Raw genomic sequence first — 14202 nt, forward strand, 5'->3', positions numbered from 1 at the left:
TACATACCTCAAATTTTAAAACCAAGAGGTTTCAGTATGGGCACATTTCTTGAAAATATATATGGAAGGAAAGCTTAAGGAATTGAGTGGCTCTAGGAGGAGGGACGAAGAGGGGAGGAGTGGGTTTTGGATCATTGCTTTTGTTACACAGTAACACTGCCTGACTTTTTGAAATATGCATTATTAAAGTATAATATATGCACAGAAAACAGCATAAATCCTAAATGGATACCTTCATAAGTTCTCACAAATTGAAAACACCCAAGAAGCCACTAGCAGGATGGAGGAATCAAACATCTTCAGCCTCCCAGATGCTCCTTTGTGCCCCCTCCCAATCACTGTATCCCCGCTCTCCTTCCCCAGAGGTAAACACTCACGGCGCTTAACAGCATAGATTAATTTTGCCTGTTTTGGAGCTGTAACTAAATAGAATAATATGTGCCCTTCATGTCTAGCTGCTTTTTCATAGCACTGTGTTTGTAAGACTCATCTGTGGTACACAGAGTGGTTATTTCCATTATCTCTATGGTATTACATTACATAAATATAGCTGTTCTTTATACTGTTGTTGGGCATTTGGGTTGTTTCCAAAAGACACTGCCAGAAACAAGTCCAGGCCACATTGTTTAGGGAAGATAGTAAGCATTTCCTAACTGTGTACCTAGGAGTGGATTTCCTAGGTCAGAGGCTCCCCATGTGTTCAGTACATTTCTTTCAGCAGCATACGGAAGCTCCAGTAGTTCTGTATCCTTGTCACCACTTGGTGCCATCAGTCTTTTAATTTTAGCCCTTTTGGTTTGTGTGTGATAGTATCACATTATGATTTTAATTTGCATTTTCCTGATGAACAATGCCATCAGGGACCTTTTTATAGGTTTATTGGTCATTTTGTGAAGTGTGTTTGTGTGTTTTGCCCGTCGTTTGAAAATTGGGTTATTGTCTTTTCCTCATTTATAGGAGTTCTTTGGTACTTAAAGTATTGCTTGTATATTGTGATTTGCATTTGTATTCTGTTAAAGTGCCTTTTAATGAACAAAAGTTTTTATTTTAATATATTCCAATTTACACTTTTTTTCTTTATGGTTAGTACTTTTTGTGTCCTATTTTAAAACTTTTGCCTAAGATCATGCAGATGTTCTCCTCTGTCGTATCCTAGAGCTTCACTGTTTGATTTTCATGTTTAGAACTTTGAACTATCTGGAATGAGTTTTGTTTATGTGCAGTAGGGTTCATTTAATTGTTTTTCCACATGGATATCCATTTAACCCAGCATCACTGATTGAAAAGGCTACTTTTTCCCAATGATCTTTAGTGCCACTCTGTTGTAACGTAAGTGAACATGTAAGTTTGGATCAGTCTGTGGTATTTGTTCTTTTCCATTGATTTAATTTACCTGTTCTTATATTAGTACTATGCTTCCCTAATTGCTATCCTGCAGTTTTATACTAAGTCTTAATGTTTGGTAATGCACATCCTCCAACTTTGTTGGTTTTCCTCAGGTTAGTATTGACTATTCTTGGTCTTTTCCATTTCCACATAAATTCTAGAATCAGCTTGTCAATTTCTACAAAATGATAATAAAAAATACTGTTTTCTTAAACCAGTATTTTTAAACCACTATTGGGATAACATTGAATCAGTTTTGGGAGAATTGATGTCTTTATATCATTGAGTCTTCTAATCTGTGAATATCCATTTATTTAGGTCTTCTTTTCTCTCAGTACCATTTTATGGTTTTCTGCATAGAAGTCTCTGTTTTGGTTAATGTGTGCATGACATATCTTTTTTGATTCTTTTACTTTCAGTTTTTCTTCATGCTTATATTTAATGGGTTGGGTATCCACTGAGTTTGTCATTGTTCTTTGGGGAGGGCAAAGAGTATTTGGTGGTGTAACGATCTTTTTCTTTCAATTAGAGTATTTTGTCTATTTATAGATAGTGTAATTACTGATATGTTGGAGTTCGAGTCTGTCATCTTAATATTTGTTTTTTCTGTGCCTACCTGTGGTAAGTTCCTTTTTTTCCCCTTTGCTTGCCACCTTTCAGATTTATATACATTTTCTAAATTCTATTTCCTTCCTCTTGATTAGCTTGTTAGTTATACATTCATTTACTATTCTTTTATGATTTCTTTAAATCTAAGTTACTCTGTTTACCTCTTCCTGCATAGTGCAAGAATCTTGGGACATGTTAACTTCATTTACCTTTCTTTCAATTATTGTTGTCTTTTTTTTGTTTTTTGTTTTTTGTTTTTTGAGATAGAGTCTCACGCCATCACCAGGCTAGAGTGCAGTGGTGCGATCTCAGCTCACTGCAACCTCCACCTCCCAGGTTCAAGCAATTCTCCTGCCTCAGCCTCCTGCCTCAGCCTCCCGAATGGCTGGGACTATAGATGTGTGCCACCACACCCAGCTGATTTTTGTATTTTTAGTAGTGGTAGGGTTTCACCATGTTGGCCAGGATGGTCTTGCCCTCTTGACCTCATGATCCGCCCGCCTTGGCCTCCCAAAGTGCTGGAATTACAGGTGTGAGCCACCGTGCCCAGCTGTATGTTTTAATTCTAGGTATATTTTCATCTCTGCAATACAGTCTCAGTATTGTTCCAGATAATCCTTATTCATTTGGATTTCCTCCCATAGTTGCCCTTTCCATCACCCTTCATTCCTTCTGCATCTCCAGGGACTTTCATTAGGGATCATTTCTCTTACACCTGAAGAACTCCCTTCATTATTTTCTTTAGTCTTAATCTACTGGTAACAAATTCTCTCCATTTTGGTTTGTCTAAAGATGCTTTTGTTTAGCTTTTATTTTGAGTGGATAATATCACTTATTATAAAATTTTAGATTGGCAGTTGTTTTCTTCCAGCACTTTGGAGATGTTATTCTATTGTCGCTGGCTTCCTTTATTTCTGTTGTGAAGTTAGCTATAAAGGTAATGTGGTTTTATTTTTCCCCTTTGCTTGCTTTTTGAGTTTTCTTAGTTTTTGGTTTTCCAGAAGTGTGCCTGGGGGAGTTTTCCTGCATATTTATCCTTCTTTGGGTTGTAAGTACTCCTTGAAAATGGGATTTGTTGTCCTCTGCCAGTTTTTAAAAAATCAACCTTTGTTTCTTGAAATATTGCTTCTGTCCCATTTCCTTTTTCTTATGTTAGATCATTTCACTGTGTTTTCTACATCTTCTGTACCCTTTTCTTTTTCATCATTTTTCTTTTCATGCTTTATTCTCAATATTTGTTTTTGATTTATCTTCCAGTTCACTTTTCCTCTCTTTAGCGGTGTCTATTCTGCTTTCAACCCCTTCAATTGAGATTTTAATTGTAAGTATCATATTTTTCAGTTTTAGAATATCCATTTGATTATTTACTTATTGCGTCTCTGCTGAAATTCTGTATGTTGTCATCTAATTTCTTCAACATATTTATCACAGTTATTTAAAGTTGAAATCTGGTATCCTGATATCTGGATAGCCTGTGCCTGTTTTCATTGTCAGGGTTTTTTTCCCCCTACTCTTGGTATTTCAGCCATTGGTCTTGTCTCCTGGTGTTTTCATGTTCTTTTTTTGTTTGTTTGTTTGTTTGCTTGTTTTCCTTCAAGACTGAACGTTGCTATTTTAAATTGTAGAGATAGTTCGAGGCTCTGAATTACGTTTTTTTCCCTACATAGGATTACTGTTTTCTCCTGACAACTGGTTAAGATAAGGACAGATCACAATAAAAATGCAGGAACTGAGCTGATTGGAAATTGTGTGGTCTGTTTCCAGTTTACCTTTGAGGGTGTAGCCCTTGCGTGTCCTATTGGAAAGGGTTGCTATTGACCAGAGCCATTCTGTTTCTTGGGCTCAGAACTATGCTTTTTCTCTTCCTAGCCCATGAGACTTCAGGAAACTTTACTCAGCTTCTCAGCTTCTTGGCAACAGGTTACAAATTAGGAAATGCCTTTAGAGAAAAAGCAGCCCTAAACATTGGACTCAGTACTTCTTTTCAAGATCTTGGCCCTCCTTACCTTGGGGCCTTGGTATTTCTCCAGTGCCTTCAAATAAATGTTTTATGTATATTTTCCAGAATTTCTATGTGGGAAGGCTGTTTACAGAAAGTTATTCTGCCATCACTACAAGCAAAATCCTCTTTGATTTGTAAAAACTGTATACATTTATTACTTTGAAAATAAAAATTTTAAAGAGCACAATAGGAACACAAAGTTAGTACAGCATGTATAGTACCTGCAATAATAAGAACATAAAATTTGATCCCAATGGGAGGATAGGGGAAATTTTCAGAGCAGAATTGATACCTAGCGAGGGCTTTGTGGATTGTTTAGGACTCCTTTAGCATTCTAGGAGAAGGAAAAGTAGGACAAAATTCTTAGAAAATCATAGGGTAATATGAGAGATTTAAATTTCAGAAATTTCCACACTTTCCCTAAATCTTGCCAGCTGTTGTGTAGATGATGAAATGCATATTTAGAGAAAAGACTACTTTACAGGTTGCGTCATCTCATACTGATAACACCCAGAAAGATATGCTGCCTAGTTGGTGTCTGAAAAACAGCCTAGAAGTAGCCCCATTTAATTTTGGCAGGCATTGGAAGGCAGTTGCATAAGTGAGCACTGCATGTATGATGCCTTAAAGATGAGAGAAAGAAGGCTGATGGAAGGAACTGAAGATGGTGAAAGTAATAGGCAAAGAGGAAGTGAGAAGTAAGAGGATAAGGCTGAAAAGTTAGGCCAGGGTCAGATTCTAAAGGGCCTCATAAACTAAAATAAATGGGTTAGACTTTAACTGAAGAATATGTGAACATGTTTTTCAGCTGTGGACACAGTTCAGATTGCTTTTTGTATAGGTTGCCCTTCCTCCCATGTGTAGAATAGATTGGATGGAAACAAAGTGGTAGGCAAGCAGGCTGTTGCATTAATCCAGATAAGAGATGATAGTGTCCTACAGTGGAGATGAAGTGATGGATTGAAGAAGCAAAGACCCGATCATTATTGGTGACTGGTTAGAAGTTGGTGGAGATGGTAACATGAACATTTCCAAGTGTTTGGCCTTATAGCTCAGTGAAGAATTGTATGAATCACTGATGGGAACACAGGACCATTGGTAGGAGTAGGGGAGGTGAAGTTCAGGAATGCTGGGTTCAGCACTAAATATATTCCATTTGAAGTGCTTGGAGAATATGCAGGGAGAGCATCATTAGGCAGCTAAATCTTTGGCTCTGGAACTCAGTAGAGAAGGCTGGGCTGGATGATACAGATTTGAAAATTGTTGGTAAAATGATAATGATTGGAAGTAGATAATTTTGCCAACAGGGAGTGGTAAAGTAAGAGACATCCTATCAGTTGTAATCCTGAAGAACATGACTGGTTAAGGAGGAAACTGGAAATGGAAATCTTTGAAAGAAAGAAGAACATGGAGCTGTGGAGGGGGCACAGAAACCAGGAGAGAGGGATGTCTCTAGAGCCACAGACATAGTTGCTGCCCAGAAAGTCTTGTCAAATGGAAGACTTAAGCATCCATTAGCTTTAGGAATAAGGAGGTCACTATTCTCCTTGTTGAAGGCAGTTTCAGGAAAGTTGGAGAATGGATGGGAAGCAAGGAAAGAGACAGCATGTGTGGAAAACTTCTTGGGTGTCAGTTTCCTTGTCCACAATTGAGGTGTGTGGGATTTTCAGAAGTTGCACGTGAGCTGCCACTGGGCTGCATTCTAATACAATTGTGTTTCTGTTTGACCAGTGCAGATACAGTGCAGTGTTCAAAATATATTTCTGTATAGCTGATTACAATTACACAGAACCCTTTGCAAATACTTTGGAACAGATAAAAGATTTGTGTCATACCTGGTCTTTATCTTCTGAGGTTGCTGTGTGGCCCAATACTGTCTGGATACACAGTCCACCTGAATTCTGGTAAAGAATAGCAACCATTATGAAGAATGCTGCTATATTTGATATCACTTGATATGCCTTCATAAGACTCTGTTACTGAGTATCATTTAAGATCCAGATGGCAAGAATACCGTGAAAGTAATCTGTGTTTTCAAAGGACTGTGGTTATTGGAAACAGAAATCTGCTTTAGTATTTCACTCTGGTGGTTCTGGTATTGTGATGCACACTTTGACTACAGGAACAGTTCCATTCGGAGGGTGTTGTTTGCTTGGAGATCTGACCCTGTAGTGATGAGCACTGAGAATGTTGCTATGTGTTCAGCCATGCACAGCCATGGGTGTTCACTGGGCTTTCTGACCTCCGATAGCCTGGTTTCATCCTTTTGATGGTATGGCTTCCTCTTTACAGAAACGTGATCTCTCTCAAGAAGATCCTTGATGTGCTTTGAGATTTCACAGTGAGTCCTTAGCAGAAAACACATGGGATGGACCAGCTTAGGTTTTTGGAATTTAGCTCTTCTGTTTTCTGTGTTTTTTTAATTGTATGAGTCTAGGAAAGGTTTTTTCACTAAATGGATTTTGCATAAACATGTCTTTTCTAATTGCATATGATAAATGATTTGCTCCTCCAAACTTATATACGACTCAAATAGAAGGGGATTCAAGAGTCCATATGACAAATGGGAAGACAAGAGGAGAGGTCTAGAAATCACAGCCTAGAATCTGCAATGGTCAGAGCTAGGAACTCAGCCTCTCCTAAAACCTTTGAGAAACTGAGGCCCAGAGGGAAAAGGCAGCAGTCTAGACCACACAACTAATCAGCAGCAGAGCCGGAGCCAGATGAGGTCTTAACTGCATCTGGTGCTTTTCTGAGCAACAGCATCCTTCAACCCTGTGCCAAAAGCTTAAGCGTAAAATGGAATGACCATTCTCCTCAGATTGTTTCTCTCCTTCACCTTAGCTTTGTTTACCTTTGTGCTTTCTCTTCTGGACTTCTCCTCTGCCATAAAAAGCACTTAGTTTAAAATTCTTTCTTTCTGCCAGCTATACTCAGAAGTGCCATGGGATAAATGATAGATTGGCAGCTTTGTAATTTACCTTGATTAGATCGTAGTTTTATATCCCAGCTGTGTGATTTACTAAATATTTACATATTAGCAAGTCTGCAGCACTGCAAACCCGTCTGGTTTTATGGATCTGAGGCCTTTCACACTCTACTGTATCACAGAGCCTCGCCCTCAGTGAGGAAAAGACCACCTCCTGTGTAGGTGCTGACTCAGCTGAAGCAGTGGCTAGTAAAGACCACGCTCGCTGGTGCCAAGAGACCTTCCAGCTCAGTCCTGTAGAAAATAGTCATTTCAAAAGTTCAGTGCAAGAGAGACATCGATTTACATATTTTTCGTGTAGATCTTACATGTTCTAACAAAAAGGACTCTTAGTTCTGTACTCCAAAAAGCACTAGTAAGAATATTTGACCTCGAAGTGAGGAAAGCTCAGATGTAGCTCTCGTGCCACCTCTGGAAATGTTTGTGGGCAAGATACGTCTCAGCACCGGGCTTCATCTGTGAAATTTCATGAGATGAGCTCTAGGGTAAACTGTTCAGTGATTCTCAGGCTCATATGTGTCCTGGCGTCTCCAGTCTTCATCCTCTTCTCGGGTGTGTCAAGGATTGCGCCAGGTAGTAAGACTCACGTTTATTCTGCATGAGTTGGTGCTACAGCTTTAAAGGACTAGTTTATATTCATAGTTTATCACCAAATCCCATCATCTGTTTAGTTGCAAATTTAAAGATAAGCAGGCACTTCACAAAAGAGGATATCTAAATGGCCATTAAGTGCATGCAAAGGTGCTCAACATCATTACTCATTAAGGACATAAAAGTTAAAACCTCATTGAGATGCAGCTACACATGCATCAGAATGATTAAATTAAAATCTGATGATACCTGGTGTTGGCTAGGATGTAGAGCAACTGCAATTCTTACAGATTGCCAGTGGAATGTATAATGGTAAAATCATTTTGGAAAACTGTTTTTGTGGTATCTTCTAAAGCTAAATATATACTTACTCTGTGACCCAGCATTTCACCTCCTAGAGAAGTGATTCCAAAGAGAAGTGATCCCATATGGCCACTTGAATATATAAGAACTTTCTTGTTAGATTAATTCATAATAGCCCCAAATGAGAAACAACCCACATGTCCATCAACAAGAGAATGGATAAACAAATACTGGCATATTTGTATCGTGGAATACTATATAGCAAGAAAAAAGAATGAACTGCCACACATCACAGCTTAGCTGAATCTCACAGCATTATGGTCAGAGAAAGAAAGCAGACACAAAAGTATACCTGTATGTGGTTCTGTTAACATGAAGTTTAAGAACAGGTAAAAGTGGTCTAAGGTAATAGACATTAGAATGGTGATTACTTCTGGTGTGAAGGGAGTATTGACTGGCACAACTGATGGTGGCTATGTGGCTGTATCCATACGTACCAGTTCACCGAGCTGCACATGTGAACTTGTTCACTGTAGTGTATGTAAGTTACATCCCAGAAAGACAATTGAGAAGAAAGGTGCCTTTCAATGGCCTCCCGCAAACGTGTGCATGAACATACCCAGGTATGTCCATCTGTGTACTCACTCCCAGGCACTTACTTGGTGTTCTAGGTCTGGGGACAGTGGGGCAGTGGGAGCAAGGCAAGTCAGGGGGAGGAAGTCTTTAGTATTGCATTTGTTATTAACGTGTCTCTTGGTTTGGCCCAGAGCCAGGGGGTTATGTTTCTGAAGCCAGCTACTTCTTTGAGAAACACAGCAGTTCAAATTTTATGAAAACGAATCTGCAGCTCCCCTTCTGTGCCAGGCCCTGGTGCAGAAGCTTATTCCTAAGTAAAATGTGACATTTAGATGGAATCTAATTGTAAGTCTGATGGACTTTTATCCCCAGGGGTGGCTGCTAGAGAGACGGCCCAAGCTCTGAAAACGCTGGCCCAGGCCGCCCGTGGAGTGGCTGCATCGACGACCGACCCTGCGGCTGCCCATGCCATGTTAGATTCTGCTCGAGACGTGATGGAGGGCTCCGCCATGCTCATTCAAGAGGCCAAGCAGGCCCTGATTGCACCTGGAGACGCGGAGAGTCAGCAAAGACTGGCTCAGGTGAGGCTTGTGGTTATCATGGTCATCATTAACGTGGACATGTGGGTGGGCTATCTCCTGGGCACTTTTCCCTGATATGAACACTGACACAGCAGTTTTTTGCAGAAACTTCCAAAGGTCATAACAGTGCTGGCCATACATGATACTCACTTTTGTAAGTCTTGCCTAGTATTCTCTACATTAACATTAAAGTGATCTACTTAATTCATGGTCAGGAGAGGGTATGGGGGCCTTTGAATTCTGTCCTTGGGAGTTTCGGAGCCAGGACATAACATGCTTGTTTTGGGCCTATGCGTGCTGACCTGTATTGCTGTTCCTCGCCAGGGAGTGAGGTAGATCCACTAGGGCTGGCCACCCAGAAGTTTTCAACCCAGGCTCTCTATTACTTCTTTGAATGATTCTTTGACTGCCTGATGGAACCAGTTGGCTAAGGAGCATCCAGGCAGAGTCCTAGATGTGGGGCTGGGAAGGAGATGGCTTAGATTATAGGAAATGACAATCCCTGCCTCCAAAGACCTTCCTTTTAATTGAGGATACCGAAGAATGCATACAGGGAGCCACTAAACATTCCTAGACAGCATGAGGGCAACTCCAGGTTGTGCTCAGAGCACCCCACTTGTCTCTGGGTAGAGTGAGGTTTGGGAGGATGGCCCCATGGGTCACTGAGAGGAAATTAACCACAGCCCTTCTAATTGTGATCCAAAAAACTCAAGGTCTCCTTCCACCTCGGTGACCTCAGCAGGGCTCCCAAGAAGGGAGATATTTTCATTTCTCTTGGTATAAGAAATCTTTGCTTTAGAACCTGACCTCATGCTGGAGAGTTCTGTGTTTGAATCACAAAACTGTGGCTTAGCCTGGCTTTGGGGAACAGGTGGGATGTGCTGTGTCACTGTGTCGGACCCTTTGCTGAGACAGAGTGTTCATCCCAATAAGAGGGTGGAAAACATCTTCTCTGGGACGAGGGGCCTGGATGAGGTGGTGTAAGACAGGGGACAGTGGCAGGCGGATGCTGGTGGGTCATTTCCATGTGTGTTTCAGTTCTGCGTGTCATCACTGCCCGTTCCCAACCAGTGCGCAGAAATGTTTGTACTCAAAGGTGCTTCTCTCCCTCCACGAATTCAGGTGGCTAAAGCCGTCTCTCACTCCTTGAATAACTGCGTAAATTGCCTCCCTGGGCAGAAGGATGTGGACGTGGCCTTGAAGAGCATCGGGGAGTCCAGCAAGAAGCTGCTTGTGGATTCGGTGAGAGATTCTTAGACTGGGAAAGGACACTGGGGGACTCGGCTTGCATTAGGTGGGAGCGAAGTCTTCTCTCCATGAGATCTCTGAGCAGCTAACCCTTCCTCTAGGAGTCCTGTTTTTCCCACCAGTCTTTGTTTTCCGTGTTTTGCTGTCTGATCAACAAAGTTCCCAGGTGAAGCTTTTAAAGCTTACTTTTTCTTTGAGCCCATGTTGCCGTTTCCTCTCGGATCATCCCAGAGAGACAGGCAAAGGGGTGTGTGATTGCCTGGCTTCTTATCAGGACATCTCAGATAGTGACAATCAGGTGTTGGAAGGGTACATGTGTCCAAGACTCAGTGAGACAGCAAGTAGTCTGAGGAGTTTCATCTTGGGGCCTGTTCCCGTCCCTGCTTTGTGAGTCTGCTGAAGGAGGGTTTGTGCTTGTGCATCTTTGTTTCTTCTCTGCACAGGTATAGAGGCAATGCATGTGGGTGACGAATAGTCTAGCTTAACTCCCTAGAACTTTTCACAAATAGGTTATCATTCTGCTAGATGACATTTAAAAGTTATTAGCAAAGGCCACTAATATAATTGTTGGCTATTAGTTTGGAAGAACATGATTTGAAGTTTGATAGCATCTGCCTTTTAGTTTACAAAGCTAAAACGTAGCTTTCATCTTAAGAGAGACAAAATAGGGTAGAGTTTTAGAGAATGGACCCCGGAGTTAGATTACCTTGGTGTGGATCCTGTCTCTGCCACACAAGAAACCTTGAGCCCCTGTAGATAGCTTACATTTTTAGATCCACAGTGTCTAACACTGAGTAGGTGTTTGATAAATTTAAATGAATGAATGAATGTATATGTTGAGGGTCAAACCTATTAATAAAATGGGCTCAGATGACTCAGAGCCTTTTAGTCGTGATGACTCAAATGCATCCCTGAAGAGTCTGTCTCCCCTCCACAATACCTTCCTTTTATCCCTCCCCGACAAAGCAAAATGTCTCATGGGGTGTGCCGTCTGTTCCCCATAGCTACCTCCAAGCACGAAGCCTTTCCAGGAAGCCCAGAGTGAACTGAACCAGGCAGCAGCTGATCTGAACCAGTCTGCTGGGGAAGTTGTCCATGCCACCCGGGGCCAGAGTGGAGAGTTGGCTGCAGCCTCTGGAAAGTTCAGCGATGATTTTGATGAATTCCTCGATGCTGGCATTGAGATGGCTGGCCAAGCTCAGGTGGGTGTGGAGGTGGTTGTCTGGAGTTGACCTTAGCCTCTCCTCTCAGATGGACAATCCATCCTTGAGACTGACTGAACAAATAGGAAAAGGAACCTGGAAGCAGGCAGGCCATGGTTGCATTCTTTTTGCTGCTTAGGAAGCTTATGCCCTCTTGGGAATGGCATTCCCAAAGATGCTGTCAGCTTATGCATGAGGTGCTGTTAGTAATGAAGGATATCTTCTCCCATGATCCTCTAGCAGAATTCATAGTCTTACTATTTGGAGGGAGGGAGAAAGAAGGAGAATGTTTAACAAAGATTAGAACAGCTCTTCAAATGTGGGATAATAAAAAAAAATTTATGTATTTGAGGTTTAATGGACCATTCAAATGGTCTGTGTCTAATACTGAGTGTCAAGTAATTAAAAACTGTCTCCTTCAGATGAACAGATAAACCCCTTGTTTAGAACAAGGGAGCTTGACTGATCTGGTGTCAGCTTGCAGAGCTGTTTTTTTTCCTGCGCTGCTTTGACCTCCCTAAAAGAGATAACCAGGGTATATCTTCTTCTAGTATCTACAAAGAATTGTTTCTCAGATGGCAACCAGGTGAGAAATGTGTCCTTTCCCGAGTCAGGAACTTTAGGGATGCAGTCAGCTCTGAATATCGAGACAGTGCTGGTCGTTTGTGCCAGGCCGAGATGTACAGCTCCTTGACAACTCCAGCATTGTTGAGCAAGACGCTGGAATCGCTGCCTAGTCTGTGCATTGGCTCACAGCTCACTCGCTCTCCTCCCACCCCGCTCCCCGCTTAATGCCTCTGGTTGTGAGAAAGCACAGCTCTTGGCTGACCCACTTGGGGATGGATTTCTTTCCCTATGGCATGCATCTTGATCTGAGCATCTGTTTGGAGAAGGGTAGACACTGGTCAGTGTCTCAACGAGTGAGGCATCCGCAGGCTAATTGGGTTTAATGTGATCTATACAGATAACCTGCCTGCATGTCAGGATGCTGCTTCTAGCTCTCTGAATGCCTCCTTCAAGAAATGGACAGGTCCTAATCGCTCTGGCTCCTTTTGACCTTCCAGACAAAAGAAGACCAGATCCAAGTGATAGGAAACCTCAAGAATATCTCGATGGCATCCAGCAAGCTGCTGTTGGCTGCCAAGTCTCTCTCTGTAGATCCAGGAGCTCCCAACGCAAAAAATCTCCTGGCTGCAGCTGCAAGGTAGGAGCGGGACAACTTGTGCTTTTGTGTGTGGTTAAACAGTGCCATTGCAGTCTGCAGATGTGCCTGACATCCTCCCAGTTTTGCTGAGCAAAGAATTGGTGCTGTCCTTAGGTCATGGGAGGTGGAGCTGAGAGTGGTGGACACTCTGGTATTTTATAAAACTGGTTCATTTTCATGTTCTTTCCCCGCCAAAAATAACCTTCCGTCTTCTCATATAGCCTTTTCAGTAGAGACTTGCTTAGGCGTCAGGTCCTTTTTGACTTATAAACACAATGGATCAGACAGTTTTTTTTAAAGCAGTGTTACATCTTTCAGATTATAAAATACCATATGCTTCTTGAAAAATCAGAAAATACCAAAAAGTGTAAAGATAAAAAGCGGTGCTCATCAAGTCATTTAACAGACATTTGTTGAGCATTTAACCCTGTGCCTGGCATCAGTGTTAGACTGAATGTAATACGTTGTATCTCTCACATGGGGAAGGCTCCACTTTAAGATGAGTAGGGAGTCAGTGGGAATAAATTGTTTTTGGAAATATATTAAAACATGAGTGTGAATTTTGGGATGATTCTGGTGTCCTTCTTTCCTATTGGTTTCACACAGGGAAGTGGGTAAAACAGTACAGTTTCTGCTCCAGGGCCACAAGTTAGTTCAGTAACTAGTGGTTGAATGTGGTATGTAGAGCACTGCAGTGACAGCCCAAGGGGTTCTCATATCAGCTGCTCCTCTTTCATTTTCCTGAACCCAGAGAGGAGGGTGGTCATGATTTTGTGGTGGTGCAGGCATGTTTTCTTAGCATTATTTAACATCATATTATATATAAGAAAGCTGACAGTGGAGAGAGATTAAAAGCAGGACTATTAGGGGATAGAGAGTAATTGGAAGCCTTTTCAAAATGTGCAGATTCGTGATTTTTGAAAAGCATAGCTTTGATTCTGCTTTCTTTTTTTAAACTTGGTTTTTTAAATTTGCTTATTTTTGTGTGTGTGTGTGTGTGTGTGTGTGTGTGTCTTTATATCTCCCCTGGGACCTCAATGGCTGTTTTTTAAATTGTTGACATCATGAGACCTGAATTATATTCCAAGCTTTTTACTACTTGACTGACTCAGTCGCATTGGTCAGGTTACTCAGCCTGTCTAAACTTTCCCGTCTGCAAAATGGGGGTGTGAACTGCATCATCCCAAAGCTATCTTTAGCTCTCAGCACATGAGATCTCATGGTACTCGTGGTCCAAACCTGCCCTTCCTCCCTTCTCGGCTTGTAGTGGTGTGTGTGTGTGTGTGTGTGTGTGTGTGTGTGTGTGTGTAAAAGGTTAGACACTGTCAGAGCAGTTTGCTTGCAAACCCTTGAGTTTCTTCATTTATTCCTGGAAGGTACATTTTAACTGCAAACAATAGCTAGAGCCACTAGAGGACTGGAAAATTATCTTCCCATCTCCCCATCTCATGCTTTGTTAGTGACTATTCTAGTAAATAAGTGACCTCCCTCGATGGCAGGAGAGTTGGGAG

The 14202-nt window shown here is 41.6% G+C and overlaps 1 protein-coding gene across 4 annotated transcripts in view; it reads left to right on the top strand.

The window, feature by feature from the left end:
- TLN2 (talin 2) overlaps positions 1-14202 on the top strand; it is a 451144-nt gene that overhangs the window by 337679 nt on the left and 99263 nt on the right. For all 4 annotated transcript variants that reach the window (XM_073012205.1, XM_008016371.3, XM_008016374.3 and 1 more), the window contains 4 exons: positions 8829-9037; positions 10160-10279; positions 11290-11487; positions 12552-12691. In XM_073012205.1, the coding sequence (XP_072868306.1) occupies positions 8829-9037; positions 10160-10279; positions 11290-11487; positions 12552-12691 (667 nt within the window). The remainder of the gene's footprint in view (positions 1-8828; positions 9038-10159; positions 10280-11289; positions 11488-12551; positions 12692-14202) is intronic.

Source organism: Chlorocebus sabaeus, chromosome 26 (genome assembly GCF_047675955.1).
Source record: "Chlorocebus sabaeus isolate Y175 chromosome 26, mChlSab1.0.hap1, whole genome shotgun sequence".
Taxonomy (NCBI): domain Eukaryota; kingdom Metazoa; phylum Chordata; class Mammalia; order Primates; family Cercopithecidae; genus Chlorocebus; species Chlorocebus sabaeus.